Source organism: Pseudochaenichthys georgianus, chromosome 15, assembly GCF_902827115.2.
Source record: "Pseudochaenichthys georgianus chromosome 15, fPseGeo1.2, whole genome shotgun sequence".
Classification (NCBI taxonomy): domain Eukaryota; kingdom Metazoa; phylum Chordata; class Actinopteri; order Perciformes; family Channichthyidae; genus Pseudochaenichthys; species Pseudochaenichthys georgianus.
Genome location: NC_047517.1, coordinates 4133279 through 4151366, shown reverse-complemented (window position 1 = coordinate 4151366; position 18088 = coordinate 4133279). Strand labels below are relative to the sequence as shown.

The window sequence follows — 18088 nt, the reverse complement described above, 5'->3', positions numbered from 1 at the left end:
GACGGTAGCAGGAAAGAGAGCGAACCCAAGGCCGAACAGGCTTACATAAAAGAATAAAACAGGAGGGGTTGGGTCAGCTGGTCATCTTTTCAGGTCATCTCATTGGGAGATGCAAAAGATGCTGTGTCGCAGCGAATCAGCGCGTGCCAGCGGAGGACCGCAAACAGTCTCAGTTTGAAGCAAAACAAACACATCTGGCATTCGCTGTCTCATATTTCTGCAGCCTCCACACACACATCCCCCCACATTCCAGAGACCTCAGTTGTGTCTAAAGGATATTCCCTTGCTCACAAAGATAACACAACGATTTCATCTCTCATATCTCCAACTTCTGGTTACACAGACTGCTTATTATTAATACAAAGTAATTAAACCCACACATATACTATTCAAGATATGTAGACTTCCCTGAAACATGACATGCAAGAGATCTTAAGCAGAATATACTCTCATCCACCTAGCCCCCTGTCCTGCATACCTACACCTCCCCCACAGAGCAATAAAACCCTGTTTACTCCAACCAGCCCAGAATGTTTATAGCCATTTTAGTCCTAACATTTATGAAAGGATAAAACAGAGAAATCAATATAAAACACAAACACAGGTATTGTTCTGAGCAGTAATCCCATCTAGCTGCTGCTAGACACACTTCTTCCCCAAACATCTTTAACGTACACACATCTTTATCATTAACAGAAGTTGATTGTTCTTTTTAGCTTAAGGGCTTCTGTGAACTTCCTTTCATCTCAAAGTCCGCTTTACTGGACTGAATACATTTATTGATAATTCAGAAGGACTATTGTCTCTCTTAACTGTGTGACTCAATTATCAAGGCTTTGTATGGGTCTGCCTGTCATGCATCATTAACTACAAGAATGTAACTGCATTAAATCTGAGGAAAATCCCCCCCTGGCTTCCCCTGTCACTTGCCCAGACTATTGATAATTAACAGAGAAACTCAAGGGGCTTCCTTCCATATCTGGAAATTGCAACAAGACTTTCTGCCATTTCAAATATAACACACTTCTTAAATATCAGATGATAATAATCTTCAAAGCAGATTCTTGAGAATTTGATAGAGTTGAGGACTGATCACAGGTTTGTCAAGCTAAGCACATGGTGTAGTCCCAAACTATAGCTGAGGATTCTGGGTAGTGTAGTGTCTTCGGCCATCCTAAAACTCCGAAAAAACATTTGTTTCTCCGAATCGAAGGGGGAAAATACAAAAGCATTGCACACAATTCAAACCAATCAATGTTGTGTAATTAACAAGGATAATCTGGTGTTTTTTAGTCGATGAGTAGTGCAGATATCACTGTAAAATCAATCGACAGTAAGGAGAATACTTACTTCCGGGTGTACAATTCTCCGTTATCCAATGGGAATGGACGCTCGTAATACAATACAGGGGACATGATCATTATCTTTTAAATAACGTTAACTAAAGCGAACAATCTATTTGACACAGCTGAAGCTCTGGCCTTCCTTAAAAACTAACTAATTTAATAAAAATCACAGTTGTATTACACACAATGCACTGTTTTTTTTTGAGAACACAAATTCGTAACTAATGTAATTTTTACATTCTGACGAAAAATTAAAATTATTATGAATACAAATAAAATAAAAGAAGCCTCCCGTGAGTTACTACAAGCTATAAAGTAGATTTAAAAAAACGTTTTATAGAATAAAAGCTCACTGCGGGGCGTGTGTGCACCACGACAAAGGAGCCTCATTCACTTTACATTGGGGTTGTTTGCGTGGTGCCGACACGTAAATGTAACAAAGTTCATGACTCCACCACGCATTGTGGTGTTAAGAAGTCGTGGTGGAGTCACGCATTCTGGTGAGATCAGGTTGTCTTTATCATATCCGAGTTACATAACCGGGCACCCGGCTGATGATGTGAACGCATCACCAAACCGTCGTCAGATGGGCCGGAACTATCTGTAACAATTAATGCGGAAACATCTACTCTTTGATTAGCCATGCCGGCCGGCGGGCTATCAGCGGCGGTGCGTGAATGATAACGCTTTAACATGTTCACATGACAGACACGCGTTTTACGTCGTCTCTGGAGTACAAATTACATAATCCGTGTCACTGAGGCAATCACGGATTTCGTACGGACCAAGGAATTTGGCGGAGAGCGCAGCGCCGGGGATAGGCAAGAGTGCGAGGACCTTGTCACCTATCTCAAAGTGCCTAGGAACAGCGGCACGGTCATAATTACGCTTCATGACAGCTTGTGAAGCGGAGAGCGACTCTCTGGCAAGTGAATTTGCCCGGTGCAGACGCTCACGAAACTGACTAACGTAATCCAATACGTTATTATCTGGGGGAGAATCAGCCGAGAGAAACTTATCATGTAAGATTTTAAGTGGACCGCGGGGCGTATTGGCCGAAAACGAGCTCCACGGGACTGAATCCTAATGACTCCTGAACAGCTTCACGGGCTGCGAACAAAACGAAGGGAATTCCCTCATCCCAGTTTTTCACTGTTTCCATACAGTATTTTCGCAGCATGCTTTTTAGGGTCTGATGCCACCGTTCTAACGCACCCTGCGACTCGGGATGATACGCACTCGATATGACATGTTTTACCTGCAATGTTTGAAGGACCTGTTTAAAGGGCCAATACAATCTATCAACACCCTGTCGAAAGGCTCACCTATAGCCGGTATAGGATGTAACGGAGCTTGCGGAATTTTCTGATTAGGCTTACCGACAACCTGGCACACATGACAGCAGCGGCAAAAGCTAGAGACGTCCTTCTTTAAACCTGGCCAAAAGAAATGTTTGAGAATAATCTGATAAGTTTTAGTCACGCCCAAGTGTCCTGACCATTGGCTTTCATGCGCTACGGATAGTACATGTTGACGGTATGGTGCCGGCACGACTACCTGATGCACTACACTCCAGTCAGCTTCAGCAGTAGCAGTGAGGGACCATTGACGCACTAATATCTCCTTATCCAGCACTGTGGAAATTGATGTAAGATATTGTACCGAAGAAGTGAGGCAGCATATTTTTGGTATGTTCATTTTAATGTCACCCATCTATAGGAGGTGTATTGCATCATGTCATCTCTAATATATGTGTGGGTTTATACATTCCTGTGTGTTAATAGTTGAAGGAACAAAAAGTACATTTTTCCTCTTAAATATTGAGAGGTTTTTTTATAGATTCCTGAAACAATGTTCCCTTTTTCTTAAAAGTAGATTAGCGCAATAGTCTTTTTCTTTGACTTTTACCTGTTTATCAAAAGGGTGTCTTTAGGCTATTTTTGAAGAAGGAAGATGCAGAATTAATTGTGAGTTCTGTTTTGAGTGAAAAGATTACCCCTTTGAGTGTTTTTCTGGGTTAAACCATCGATAGGCTTTGCAAATTGGGAGGGACATTTTCCCCAGATATAATGATGCGCATCCTGCAGGCCTTCCCAACACCTGTGGCTTTCATAGCGGGAAAACATATGGACTATTGTGTGATAAGCTACATAATAAGAATGTGTTTTGCTTCAAACTGAAAACTATTTGGTTCTCTGCTGCCCGCGCTGATTCCCTGTGAGACAGCGTTTTGGTATCTCCCAAATGAAACTCCACCCCTTCCTGTTTGTGTGGGTATTGATAGCTTGTTTAGCTTGTTGTTCTCTCTCTCTCTTCTCGCGCGGCCCGGACCGGAAGGTCGGGGCAGCTCGTAAACAAGGCCAGGAGTAGGCATACTCCTGACATTACGCATATGACATGGCTTTGTATGGTAATGTATTATATTGTATTGCATTATTACCTTTTATGATTAAAACAGATTTTTGTTTAACCCTCGTCCTGGTTGTTTTGAGTGTTCCTTCTTTTAAAGCAAGCTCATAGGAACGGCGCGGAGAAGTGCTACCTACTCCTTCAGCACATAAGCTACCTTCTCACCCCTTGCTTTGTTATTACTCACCACCTGCTCGAAACACTTCGCAAGCGTCGGATCCGCCCTCTGCGCGGCGAGTAAACACTCTCGGGTTACCGGGAGTGTGGAACTGTCAACAGCTGGGCTGGCAGGTTGCACTGGCGTAGTAGCGGTCACAGCAGGGAAAGCGGAAACCACCACTTATGGCTTTTCCTCCGGTATTTTGTACATAGTATCATTTAACGCCACATCTGAGTCACTCTTATGCGCCTGCGACAGCACAAATAGGGAAAATGTGGCCCTGTGTTACTTCAGGCAATACAGTCGGGAGAGAATCCAATATTTCAAGTGCAGGAGTTACCTTACCTCCTGCGATGTCATTTCCCATTAATAGAACTATACCCGGGCACACATCAACAGGGAAAAATCTTTACTAGGTAAAGGAGAAAACAAAACCTCACGTTAAACGTGGTACAAATGAAATGAGGAAGGCTGTACACACACAGCTGTAGCTGGTCAACAGGTGCTAATTACCTGGGTCTAAGCTGATACATGTTACACTAATCCTAAATGCTGATCAACAGGAGCTAAACTACCTGGGTCTAAGCTAACACAATATCACACACAACACACTACTTAGCACTCTGCTAGGCAGTCTTACGGCCCCTATACACGGCGGCGTGCGTTGCCGCTTCAACGCTTCTGCCCATTCACTTTGAATGGGGTGACGTCACGATTCGCCGAACTGCATTCTGGGAGCAAAACGTAGCTTCTCTCGAGGTGCTCGCTGCAAAAGTAGAGCGATGTTCTACTTTTGCCGCCTCGACGGAGGCGTCAGCCAATCAAATCCCTCGTATGTAACTCTGACAGTACAAGCAGTAGCCAATCAACCCGGGTGTATGTTGGGAGAGCCAGACCGCAGTTATTTCCCATATGTCAACAAAAGGAGGAGAAAATGATCGTGGCGGTAGGGAACATACAGGGATACAAACCGGAGGAGCCAGGCATGGGGGGAGGTGGCAAAGACAGTGGGGGAAACTGGTAGGTTTTCGCTTGTTTGGGGAGTTTATATCCAGTGTATTTCATTTGAATGGACAGCTAGCAAGCATAGACAGTATATTTAGCCAGCATGGATGTAGCATGAATGCTTTGCTTTGTATGTCCGGGGCGGGACATTCATGTGGTTGGTTGTTGGTCGGGTTGCTCGCGTTGACTCCCCAAGCTCAAAACACGCCCACCGCCAACGCACGCCGCCGTGTGTAGGGGCCGTAACTAAGTACAGAGGATTACAGGGTTTACGAACACAACAAATGATGTAACAAGAGGCTAGAGACGTCTGTCTATCCACACAGAGCCTCCAGAAAGATCTTCGTCCCCGTCCTTTGTACTCCTCCCCCGGATGACGTTCCGGAAACAGGCGGGGATTGGATGACGTCACTCCAATCACCGTTTCAGATGTTGCGAGGGCGGGACAGCCAATTGTATCAGGAGAACTGCGCAGCTCATGCACACACGCGCACACACACACACACACACACACACACAAACACACACACAAATAGAGTTAATAGTCCCAGGAAGGGACAGATGGTAAGAGAAAAATCTTGGGTTGAGCGGGTAAGTGAGTTTGGGCCAATGATTATAAGTTCCGATTTGTCACAGTTAAGTTTTAGAAAATAGTTTTGCATTCAAATTGTAATGTCAGTCAGGCAGGTGCTGAGCTGGGAGTGTGTGGTTGGAGAAATTGATTTTGTTGAGAGGTAGAGCTGTGTGTCATCAGCATAACAGTGGAACTGGAGTTGGTGTTGATGGAGGATTTGTCCAATTGGGAGGATGTAGATGATGAACAGAAGGGGACCAAGTACAGAACCCTGAGGGACGCCATGATTGACGGGGGCTGTGGGGGATTTGGAGTTGTTAATGGAGATGAATTGATGTCTGTCAGAGAGATAGGAATTAAACCAGGAGAGGGCAGTACCGGTAATGCCAATGGAAGACTGGAGGCGGTTGATGAGGATGGAATGGTTGATCGTGTCAAATGCGGCTGTTAGGTCAATGAGAATGAGAATTGAGAGGGAACTAGAGTCAGCAGAGAGGAGAATGTTGTTGGTCACCTTGAGTAGGGCAGATTCTGTGCTGTGGCGAGTACGGAAACCAGATTGAAAAGGTTCATGAAGGTTATTGCAGTCCAGATGGGATTTTAGTTGGGAGGCAACAGTTCGCTCCAGAATTTTTGACAGGAATGGGAGGTTAGAGATGGGCCGGTAGTTATTGAGGGAATCAGGGTTGAGACCAGGTTTTTTGAGTATGGGAGTGACAGCAGCGAGTTTCAGATCAGGGGGGACAGAGAGGAGTTAATCCACTGTCCAGTGGACAGAGAGGAGTTAATGACTGTGGTGATAAGATGAGTGAGTTGGGGGTGGCAGGCCTTGACAAGGGTGGAGGGCATGGGGTCCAGGATGGAAGTTGAGGTATTCATGCCGGTGACTTGGGCAACTATGTCCAGAGAGGTAATTTTTCTGAAGGCTGTAAAAGGGTGCCTGGAAGGAGGAGGGTAGGCAGGTTCCGGAAAAGGATTGGTGGTGGACGAGACGGAGGAGTTGGCTATGTTGCTGTGTATTATTAGGAAGGATTCACACTTTGAGGTGGTGAAGGAGTTGGAGATATTATCCATGGGGTTGAGGAGCTTGTTAATAGTTGAAAAAAGGGACTTTGGGTTATTGCTGCCATATTGTATTACAGAGGAGTAGTTGAAGGAGCGTGCACTGTTGAGGGCATCTTTGTACTGCTGTTGGTGCAGTCTATAAATGTCTTTGTGGATAGTGAGACCAGTTCATTTAGCATGTCTTTCGAGCTGGCGACCTTTCGTTTTGAGGCAACGGAGATGATCGGTGTACCAGGGGTGAAAGAGACATACTTGGTTTTTATTGGAACGAGTTGGTTGAGACAGGAGGAGAGAGCATTGTTGTAGGTGTTGACCAGGTCAGTAGGGGAAACATTCTGGATGACGGTGGAGTCAGGGATGGTGTCAGCCAGTAGGGAGGAGAGGGAGGAGGGGTGTATGGACTTGATATTCCGGAATTGTATGGTGCGCTTCTGCTTGATGAGGGGGGTTGGGGTTAAGATGTCCATGATGAGGGCCAGGTGATCGGAGATGGTGAGGTCATAGGTGGTCAGGTTGCTGAAGGTCGATGCCAGTGGTGCAGATCAGGTCCAGTGTGTGACCTTTTTTATGGGTGGGAAAGTCAACATGTTGTGTGATATTGAAACAGTTGAGTATGTCCAGGAGTTCTGAAGCGGTATTGGAGTCGTTTGAGTCGACATGAATATTGAAATCACCAAGTAATAATACAGATGGAGAGATAGAGCAAAGTTGTGTGAGGAATTCAACAAGATCCGAGGGGAAAGCAGGGTTTGGTTTGGGGGGACGGTAAATGACTGCTGTAACCAGGGGTTTTGGACCAGACAGTTTAAATGCAAGGTGTTAACATGAGGAAGGGCAAAGGATGTTTATTGCAATTGTTTTTATATTATTTCTTAGAATTGTGGCAATTCCACCTCCACACCCATGGTGGCGTGGTTTTTCAATATATGTGTATCCTGGGGGTGTTGTCTGGTTGTTTTTTGCCAAGTTTCTGTGATACAGAGAAACTCCAGATTATTGTCAGTGATGAATTCATTGAGAATGAGACCCTTGTTGTTTAGAGACCGGTTGTTAAACAGAGCAAGTTTAAGATGAGGTTGAACAGGCTGGGGTGCTTTGGGAAGGGGGCGTAGTCAGGCAGAGTGCACGTGTTGGTTGTTGTGATGATGAAATGGAGGGGGTGTGTCAGTGTGTGCAGCAGACCAGATGGATGAGATGGAATGACTGGAACTGGAGTAAACAAACTTTCTTCCGGAGCTTCAGTGAATGTATTTGGGTCGTTGTAGCCGTTCATGTTCACTGATGGCGGAGATCATCGTCGGGCATGGTGGAGTGGATGTGTGCTTAAGCTGGAGTAGTTCCGTGATGGAGTATGACAGAGTCATGTCGATGGGAAGGATGCCGCTCACAACGAACCTCTTGAGAGGATTAATGTCAGACAGCAGGAAAGCACACATCATGACAGGTGATCGGGGTGAGTAGCAAAGTTTCTGTTGACAATCAGTGATTTTGCTGGAGTCAGTGGAATGAAGGCTAAGAGACGAAAAGAAGGAGATCGGTCCAATGCTAGCGTTAGCATGTAGTAACCCGGTGACTGGAGGTTGGCTAGCTGTAGAGGTAGCGGTCACGGCTACTAGGGCTTTCCGCACCGGGACAGCCAAAAAAAAAATGTCCCACCATAGCTGTGTTGTGCAGAGACGAGGGTATCCAATGTAAGGCAAATGTCAGCCTTATGAACGGAGGTACCGTGGGACTTGCCCTTCCCATGTACGGGAGTCCGCTCAATGGAAATGCGATGTCAAGTTCCGATGTCAAGTTCCTGTCAGCGGCTAGACATATGTTACCAGTGTTTACCAGTGTTGCCAGGGGCATGATAACATCCTCCACTGGAGGTTGGGTGTTGCTGCTGTGAATAAGGCCGACTATGGGTGCCGATGGGCGGACGGTAAAGCACCGCAAAGTAGACCCCCTTTAAGTGTAGCCAGGGGCACGAGAAACATCCTCCATGGAGGTTGGGTGCTGCTGCTGTGAAGAAGGCCGACTATGGGTGCCGATGGGCGGACGGTAAAGCACCGCAAAGTAGACCCCCTTTAAGTGTAGCCAGGGGCACGAGAAACATCCTCCATGGAGGTTGGGTGCTGCTGCTGTGAAGAAGGCCGACTATGGGTGCTGATGGGCGGACGGTAAAGCACCGCAAAGTAGACCCCCTTTAAGTGTAGCCAGGGGCACGAGAAACATCCTCCATGGAGGTTGGGTGCTGCTGCTGTGAAGAAGGCCGACTATGGGTGCTGATGGGCGGACGGTAAAGCACCGCAAAGTAGACCCCTTTAAGTGTAGCCAGGGGCACGAGAAACATCCTCCATGGAGGTTGGGTGCTGCTGCTGTGAAGAAGGCCGACTATGGGTGCCGATGGGCGGACGGTAAAGCACCGCAAAGTAGACCCCCTTTAAGTGTAGCCAGGGGCACGAGAAACATCCTCCATGGAGGTTGGGTGCTGCTGCTGTGAAGAAGGCCGACTATGGGTGCTGATGGGCGGACGGTAAAGCACCGCAAAGTAGACCCCCTTTAAGTGTAGCCAGGGGCACGAGAAACATCCTCCATGGAGGTTGGGTGCTGCTGCTGTGAAGAAGGCCGACTATGGGTGCTGATGGGCGGACGGTAAAGCACCGCAAAGTATACCCCCTTTAAGTGTAGCCAGGGGCACGAGCAAAATCCTCCATGGAGGTTGGGTGTTGCTGCTGTGAATAAGGCCGACTATGGGTGCCGATGGGCGGACGGTAAAGCACCGCAAAGTATACCCCCTTTAAGTGTAGCCAGGGTCACCCTGCATGCGTCGTCAAATGTGATTGAAATGGACAGATTCCTGTACATTTCAATCACTTTTAATGGGAGTCGTCAGTATATGGAGCTTAACCCATAATTCCCGGACGTTCCAGGCCGAATTTGGAAGCTCATATGCGGCCTGCCATGCGCCTCCACCCGTGGAAAGCAAAAAAAAGTAAAGAAAACGGTCAATTATATGTTAAAATAATCAAAAATGAAGTTTTTGAAAATTCTTGAAAAACGTGGCAGTGCCAACGGGGGAGGGGGTCAAGTCTTCGGCGCTTCGGAACGAAGCCCCGGAGACTTTTGCACTCCCCCGTTGCAATTTACAACGGAGAGGGGAAACGAGAGCTCCCCTCCTCCGTCCAAAAAATTCATTCATCTTTTCCAAGCTACCATCTGCACGAAATCGGAAACCCGGTTTTTGAGAGCACTTAGAAAAAAACGAGCTATTTTCACATGATGGGGAAATCATGGAGGAATGTATCCGCCTCATGAGCACTTTGGATCGGATGAAATTGTTGCCTGGAGGACCCCCAATCATGGTTCTCACAAAACTTTAAGTTTTCAAACTGGTGTCTGGAGGAATGCAAGGGGAGTTGTCAGGGGACTCTACCCGCCTCAAGAGGCACTATTTTGGGATACATTTTATCCATTTTCACCCCTTTTTATGGTTCTTCCAAAAAGTTAACTTAGACTTTTTCCGACTCTGGAGAAAGGTAGGGGGAGTTGTCAGGGGACTCTACCTGCCTTTTGGAACACTATTTTCGGATACAATTTATCCATTTTCACCCTTTTCTCTGGTTCTTCCAAAAGTTGACTTAAACTTGTTCCCACCCTGGAGAAAGGTATGGGGAGTTGTCAGGGGACTCTACCTGCCTTTTGGAACACTATTTTCGGATACAATTTATCCATTTTCACCCTTTTCTCTGGTTCTTCCAAAAGTTGACTTAAACTTGTTCCCACCCTGGAGAAAGGTATGGGGAGTTGTCAGGGGACTCTACCTGCCTTTTGGAACACTATTTTCGGATACAATTTATCCATTTTCACCCTTTTCTCTGGTTCTTCCAAAAGTTGACTTGTACTTTTTCCCACCCTGGAGAAAGGTATGGGGAGTTGTCAGGGGACTCTACCCGCCTTATGGAACACTATTTTGGGGTACTTTTTTCCCATTTCACCCCTTTTTTCTGGTTCTCTGGTTGTGGCGGCCTCGCCCTGGCCGTCCACCCTCTGGGTACCTGACTCCCCTGCCTCCTCCGGGGGGCAGTTGAGAAGGGTTCAATGCCTCCCCGGAGGATACTGTTATCCCGGCAACCCGCCAGCAGATGAAAAGACCCACCCCTCCGCCTCTCCACCTCTTCTGAGGGACGAGGGAACCGCGCGGGGGTCTGCTGGAGGCTACTGCCGGGTGCTCCGTCCTGCGCCTCACCGGTACCCTGACTCCAGCGCGGTGTGGCGGCCTCGCCCTGGCCGTCCACCCTCTGGGTACCTGACTCCCCTGCCTCCTCCGGGGGGCAGTTGAGAGGGGTTCAATGCCTCCCCGGAGGATACTGTTATCCCGGCAACCCGCCAGCAGATGAAAAGACCCACCCCTCCGCCTCTCCACCTCTTCTGAGGGACGAGGGAACCGCGCGGGGGTCTGCTGGAGGCTACTGCCGGGTGCTCCGTCCTGCGCCTCACCGGTACCCTGACTCCAGCGCGGTGTGGCGGCCTCGCCCTGGCCGTCCACCCTCTGGGTACCTGACTCCCCTGCCTCCTCCGGGGGGCAGTTGAGAGGGGTTCAATGCCTCCCCGGAGGATACTGTTATCCCGGCAACCCGCCAGCAGATGAAAAGACCCACCCCTCCGCCTCTCCACCTCTTCTGAGGGACGAGGGAACCGCGCGGGGGTCTGCTGGAGGCTACTGCCGGGTGCTCCGTCCTGCGCCTCACCGGTACCCTGACTCCAGCGCGGTGTGGCGGCCTCGCCCTGGCCGTCCACCCTCTGGGTACCTGACTCCCCTGCCTCCTCCGGGGGGCAGTTGAGAAGGGTTCAATGCCTCCCCGGAGGATACTGTTATCCCGGCAACCCGCCAGCAGATGAAAAGACCCACCCCTCCGCCTCTCCACCTCTTCTGAGGGATGAGGGAACCGCGCGGGGGTCTGCTGGAGGCTACTGCCGGGTGCTCCGTCCTGCGCCTCACCGGGACCCTGACTCCAGCGCGGTGTGGCGGCCTCGCCCTGGCCGTCCACCGTGCGCCCTCTGGGTCGTACCCGAAACTGTCGGGTATCCTTTGGGAGAATCAGACTCTGGAGGAACGTGAGGGGAGATTACAGGGATCTCTGCCCGCCTAACGAGTGCCTAAATGGGACACCGCACCATGATGCAAATGAAAACAAACACAGATTTGAAAATAAGCTGAGTGCGTCTTTCGTGAGTCTTTTCACGCTTCCTTCTTTTTTACCCACGATTCTGGTGACATTTTCCTGGTACCGAAATGCTCAAGAATACAGGTCGGATGGCGGTCCGTTGTCCGATCTGCAATAGCTCCTACCGTGCCCTGAGCAAGCACCTACAGAGGAACCATGGTGTGCGTAACTTGGATGAAAGAAAAATTCTGCTGTTGTTGGCCAACGGACGGACCAACATTAGGCTCCATCCCTGTACCATTCTGGGATGCGAGTACCACGGCACAAGGCTGGATCGCCACTTGGCCAGAGACCATGTTGAGCTGGCCCGGGAGGAACTACATGTGGTTCAAAATCAAATGAAAATGACAGTGGCCAAGAAGGAGCTTTATGAACTCCGAATGACAAACCCCACAATAGAAATGATTACCGCTTGGGCTGTTGACACGGTGGCAGACGACGATATACTGTCACAACCTCCACCCTTGTCCCCGGTGAATGAATGTGACAACCCGGACTGCAAAGAATGGAGGCTGGAGGCTAACGCAGTGAGGGCTCAGCGGGACATATATGCTGCTGAGGTGAAATCCCTGCGCTGCAAGTTGCAGCAGAGGATAAAGGACAAGCGACAGAGGATGGATCAGCGGGCCGGGGACATGCCCGCGTTCGATGGGGAGGAACGAGAGCGGGTCATTCTGAAGAAACGACCCCGACCAGAGTCGACACCAACGAGGCTGTCCAAGTCGAAAGGTCCCTCCTGCAGCAAGTCTCCCATTCCTGCCTGCAGCACGTCTCCCATTCCCGCCTGCAGCACGTCTCCCATTCCCGCCTGCAGCAAGTCCCCCACTGGCTCTCACACCCATTCATCCAGCTCCTCAGAGCCTGCATCCATCCATACCGAGGCCTCGTCAACCTCCCCTCCCATAAATTCCCCCTGGTTCCGGGGCAGGGGCCGGGGAAATATAATGCGGGACATAACATTCCCACGGATCATGGGTAAGTGTTTTGGCTATGTGACACATGCAGTTTCTGTAACACATCATGTGTTGTCATTAAAGTACTGTTTATATTTCACAGAGGAGTATCTGCAAGGATACCGGGAGCATTATGCAGGTATCGACCCACCAGTGAGGCTCCAGGAAAACACAGTCTCCAAACTAAGCAGAGTGAAGTCGTTCCTCAGTTTCATGGCACACGGTTTCAATCGCCTGTCTGACTGGCTCTTTTTGAGGGATCTCAAGAGGATACGCGGGTGGTCCCGGAGCCTGATGAAGTCAAGCCTTCAGGTCACGACCTCCGACTTCTACATCAAGAATATATCACACTTTCTCAAGTACATGGCCGACACACCGTGCAAGGGGAGCAGGCTCAGCCAAACGGACATGATTTTAATCAAACGGGAAGTAGTTGCCATCCTGAAGTCCCTGAAGAGAAAAGTACTTATCCACCAGATGCAAGTGAAGCGTGACAAGATGGAAGGTCTGCCGAGCCACAACGACCTAATGACATGCTTGACTTCGACCACCACTCGCATCCCTCAGCTCCTGGATGTGATGGCCAGCAATCCGACTACCGCGACCCGGACACTGCTCTATGGGTATATGACTCTTCATTGGAGCTGCATTTATGGCCACCGTCCGGGGGTCTACTCCAACATGACCAACGCCGAGGTCCGAAAGGCGGATACAACTGGCACTGCCTTCGGCTACCTGGTTCATGTGAGTGCTATTAATCAATGTATTTATTCTGGCAGTTATATGCATGATTGACATTGTATTGACACTCTCTATCTCTGTCATAACAGGTAAGTAACCACAAGACGGCCAACGCGTTCGGGGAGGCGCAGCTGTACCTCACCGTAGAAGAATTTGGATGGATGAAGAGGTGGCTGGAAATTAAGGGTACGCTGACCTGCACCCAGAGCCGTTACTTTCTGTACACAGAGGGGAAGAACCCGTTCAGGAAGCTTGCCTACTCCCTGAGGTTGGCATGGGCTGATGTGGGGCTCCGCAGTCCCATTAACTTCACCGACCTCCGCACAGTCCACGCCGATAATGCGAAGAGGTTTCAAGACAAAGGCAACCGCCAAAGAGTGAGTGATTTCATGTGTCACAACACTGCAACTGCGGACAAATTTTACGCGAATAATCCTTCTTTGAAGGAGGCTGCGGACATTCGGTTGCTCTTCACAGAGTCACTTCAAGCAGCGGCGGCGGCATCGACAGCAGCAGCAGCAGCGGGAAATGAAGACACTTTTGCGGGTATTGACATCGACAGTGACAACTCTGGAGAGGAGCACAGCCCGGCTCCCTACCAAGACTCCCTACCAAGACATGTCCCGAAGAGGGACCAGTCACTGGCCGAACACAACCCCTCAGACATGGGTGAAGAGAGGGTGCCATACTCTGCCCCAACTTCACCCACTGTTGCCAGTGATCAACTTGTAAATATGCAGTGTGTTGTTGTAATCAGTCCCCTTGTAAATACGTTATATCCTGTTTGAATTTATTTATTACTGTCAATATTACTGTAAATAAAGTTTGTTAAAATTACTAAGTGTTCTGTTTTTAATCCCACTATGGGTTTTCTTCTTTTAAGATCCCCAGGGGCACGATATTCTGGTTCTGGTGGTAGCATGTAGGTGTTTAGTCCGAGTGAGGAGTGCTCAAGTGTGGGATGATTTGTAAGGTAGAAGAGGGTAAAAAAAGTTAAAGTGTGAACCTCCAGCAGGGCAGGTGGTGCTGTGAAGAAGGCCGACTATGGGTGCCGATGGGCGGACGGCAAAGCACCGCAAAGTAGACCCCCTTTAAGTGTAGCCAGGGGCACGAGCAAAATCCTCCATGGAGGTTGGGTGCTGCTGCTGTGAAGAAGGCCGACTATGGGTGCCGATGGGCGGACGGCAAAGCACCGCAAAGTAGACCCCCTTTAAGTGTAGCCAGGGGCACGAGCAAAATCCTCCATGGAGGTTGGGTGCTGCTGCTGTGAAGAAGGCCGACTATGGGTGCCGATGGGCGGACGGCAAAGCACCGCAAAGTAGACCCCCTTTAAGTGTAGCCAGGGGCACGAGCAAAATCCTCCATGGAGGTTGGGTGCTGCTGCTGTGAAGAAGGCCGACTATGGGTGCCGATGGGCGGACGGCAAAGCACCGCAAAGTAGACCCCCTTTAAGTGTAGCCAGGGGCACGAGCAAAATCCTCCATGGAGGTTGGGTGCTGCTGCTGTGAAGAAGGCCGACTATGGGTGCCGATGGGCGGACGGCAAAGCACCGCAAAGTAGACCCCCTTTAAGTGTAGCCAGGGGCACGAGCAAAATCCTCCATGGAGGTTGGGTGCTGCTGCTGTGAAGAAGGCCGACTATGGGTGCCGATGGGCGGACGGCAAAGCACCGCAAAGTAGACCCCCTTTAAGTGTAGCCAGGGGCACGAGCAAAATCCTCCATGGAGGTTGGGTGCTGCTGCTGTGAAGAAGGCCGACTATGGGTGCCGATGGGCGGACGGCAAAGCACCGCAAAGTAGACCCCCTTTAAGTGTAGCCAGGGGCACGAGCAAAATCCTCCATGGAGGTTGGGTGCTGCTGCTGTGAAGAAGGCCGACTATGGGTGCCGATGGGCGGACGGCAAAGCACCGCAAAGTAGACCCCCTTTAAGTGTAGCCAGGGGCACGAGCAAAATCCTCCATGGAGGTTGGGTGCTGCTGCTGTGAAGAAGGCCGACTATGGGTGCCGATGGGCGGACGGCAAAGCACCGCAAAGTAGACCCCCTTTAAGTGTAGCCAGGGGCACGAGGAAAATCCTCCATGGAGGTTGGGTGCTGCTGCTGTGAAGAAGGCCGACTATGGGTGCCGATGGGCGGACGGCAAAGCACCGCAAAGTAGACCCCCTTTAAGTGTAGCCAGGGGCACGAGATTCTTGAGGGTGTGATCATCTTGGTTTAGTCCGTGGGGGAGTGCTTAAGTTCGGGGGCCCGGGGACCCAAGGTGCTCGAGGTTCTGGAGGTACATGGGAGGGATCCTGGAGCTCCTCAGTCCGTGTTTTGGGGGTCTTGGAGCGGCCACAGAGAGGTGCTTTTCCCCGGGGTATGTCATGGAAGTCTGAAATAACCTGTTTGCTCATGTCAGGGAGAGATGCTGGGGCTGCTGCGTCCGTGTTTTGGGGGTCTTGGAGCGGCCCCGAAGAGGTGGCGAAGAGGCGGATGTCGACGGATGAAAGCCTGGACGGACGGACGGACAGACAGGTAACCTCCCTCTCCAGGGCCGGAAACAGAGGGGGTTGAAACCCGTAAGCACACTGAAATGGGGACAGCTTGGTGGCAGAACTGACCAGAGTGTTGTGGGCGTACTCGACCCAGAGCAGTTGTTTAGCCCAGGCCGCTGGGTGCTTGGAGACTATGCAGCGTAAGGTCGTCTCCATCTCCTGGTTCTTTCTTTCTGTCTGACCGTTGGATTGCGGATGGAAACCGGATGACAGACTGACCGTGGTGGCCCCAAGGAGCGTGCAGAATTCCCTCCAGAACACCGAGGTAAATTGAGGACCACGATTGGAAACCACATCAGTAGGCAGCCCATGGAGCCGGAACACATGGAGCAGGACCATCTCTGCCGTCTCTTTAGCTGAGGGGAGCTTGGGTATCGGCACAAAATGAGCCATCTTACTGAATCGGTCTACCACCGTCAAGATGGCAGTGTGTCCGTTGGAAGGTGGCAGACCAGTAACAAAGTCCAGAGAAATGTGAGACCAGGGGCGATGAGGGATAGGCAGAGGTCGTAGGAGACCAGCAGGAGCTTGGTGAGAAGACTTGTTTTGATTGCAAACAGGGCAGGCATTAACAAATTCCCTGGTGTCCTCCTTAAGTGTTGCCCACCAAAACCTTTGCTGGACTACCTCCCATGTACGTTGGATCCCAGGATGGCAGGTGAGTCTGGAGTTATGAGCCAGACGGATGTCGGAAGGATGGTGTCCAAGCCCCTGGGAATGTTACCTCCCTCTCCAAACTGACGAGAAAGAGCGTCAGCCTTAATGTTCCGAGAACCAGGGCGGTAGGAGAGGGAGAAATTGAACCGAGTGAAGAAAAGGGCCCATCTAGCCTGTCGGGAATTCAGTCTGCGGGCCGACCGGATGTACTCCAAATTCTTGTGGTCGGTCCACATCAGGAAAGGTTGACTGGTCCCCTCGAGCCAGTGACGCCACTCCTCCAGAGCCAACTTCACTGCTAACAGCTCCCGGTTTCCCACATCATAATTCCTTTCCGCTGGAGTCAAACGCCTTGAAAAGAAAGCACAGGGATGGAGTTTTTGGCTGTCCATTGCTCGCTGAGACAGGATGGCTCCCACCCCCATATCAGAAGCATCCACCTCCAAAACAAACTGTCTTACAGGATTGGGTACTTGGAGGATGGGGGCGGAGGTGAACCTGGCCTTAAGGTTCTGAAACGCCTCCTCAGCCGAGGAGGACCACTGGAACATAACGTTAGAGGAGGTCAGGGCTGTGAGAGGAGCGGCCAAGGTACTGTATCCACGAATGAACCTCCGGTAGAAGTTGGCGAACCCGAGGAACTGTTGTAGCCGCTTCCGGGATTCTGGAACCGGCCAGGAAGTGACTGCATCAACCTTGGAAGGATCCATCTCGATGCTCCCCTGTCCCACGATGTATCCCAGAAAAGAGACAGAGGATGTGTGAAACTCGCACTTCTCCGTTTTAACAAACAGCGAGGTCTCGAGCAATCTCCTGAGAACCGCCTGGACGTGGTGCACGTGTTCCTTCAGCATCTTGGAAAAGATCAGGATGTCATCCAAGTAAACAAACACGTGTCGGTCCAACATGTCTCGGAGCACGTCATTTACCAACACTGGGATACTGCAGGGGCGTTGGTAAGCCCAAAAGGCATGACGAGGTACTCGTAGTGCCCCGAGGTGGTGTTGAAGGCGGTCTTCCACTCATCCCCCTCGCAAATACGTACCAAGTGGTACGCGTTACGCAAGTCCAGCTTTGTGAATATGGTTGCTCCCTGCAGCAACTCGAATGCAGAAGAGATAGGAGGCAGTGGGTATCGATTCTTGATCGTAATGTCATTAAGACCCCGAAAGTCGATACAGGGCCTTAGGGTCTTGTCCTTCATCTCCACAAAGAAGAACCCTGCGCCAGCAGGTGATGAGGACGGGCGAATAATCCCAGCCGCCAGAGAGTCATTGATATAATTCTCCATAGAAACTCTTTCCGGAGCAGACAGGGAGTACAATCGACCCCTGGGAGGGCTGGTGCCGGGATGCAGGTCGTAGGGCCGGTGTGGTGGTAAGGAAGTAGCCCTCGACTTGCTGAATACTTCCTTGAAGTCCAGATATTCCGGTG

General features: G+C 50.2%; 2 protein-coding genes across 2 annotated transcripts in view; both read left to right on the top strand.

Annotated features, from left to right (window-relative positions):
• slc2a15a (solute carrier family 2 member 15a) overlaps positions 1-18088 on the top strand; it is a 309661-nt gene that overhangs the window by 242787 nt on the left and 48786 nt on the right. The window contains 2 exon segments of the mRNA XM_034101155.2: positions 6186-6207; positions 8221-8250. Of these exon segments, the coding sequence (XP_033957046.2) occupies positions 6186-6207; positions 8221-8250 (52 nt within the window).
• On the top strand, positions 12695-14256 carry LOC139435180 (uncharacterized). The gene is made up of 3 exons (XM_071205620.1): positions 12695-12744; positions 12826-13466; positions 13553-14256. The coding sequence occupies exons 1-3, from the start codon at positions 12714-12716 to the stop codon at positions 14249-14251; spliced, it is 1371 nt and encodes a 456-aa protein (XP_071061721.1). The 5' UTR covers positions 12695-12713; the 3' UTR covers positions 14252-14256.

Coding starts and splice junctions, on each gene's coding strand:
- LOC139435180 (XM_071205620.1), top strand. CDS start 12,714: ATGCGGGACATAACATTCCCACGGATCATGG. Junction 12,745..12,825: donor AACATTCCCACGGATCATGG/GTAAGTGTTTTG, acceptor TATATTTCACAG/AGGAGTATCTGCAAGGATAC. Junction 13,467..13,552: donor CCTTCGGCTACCTGGTTCAT/GTGAGTGCTATT, acceptor CTGTCATAACAG/GTAAGTAACCACAAGACGGC.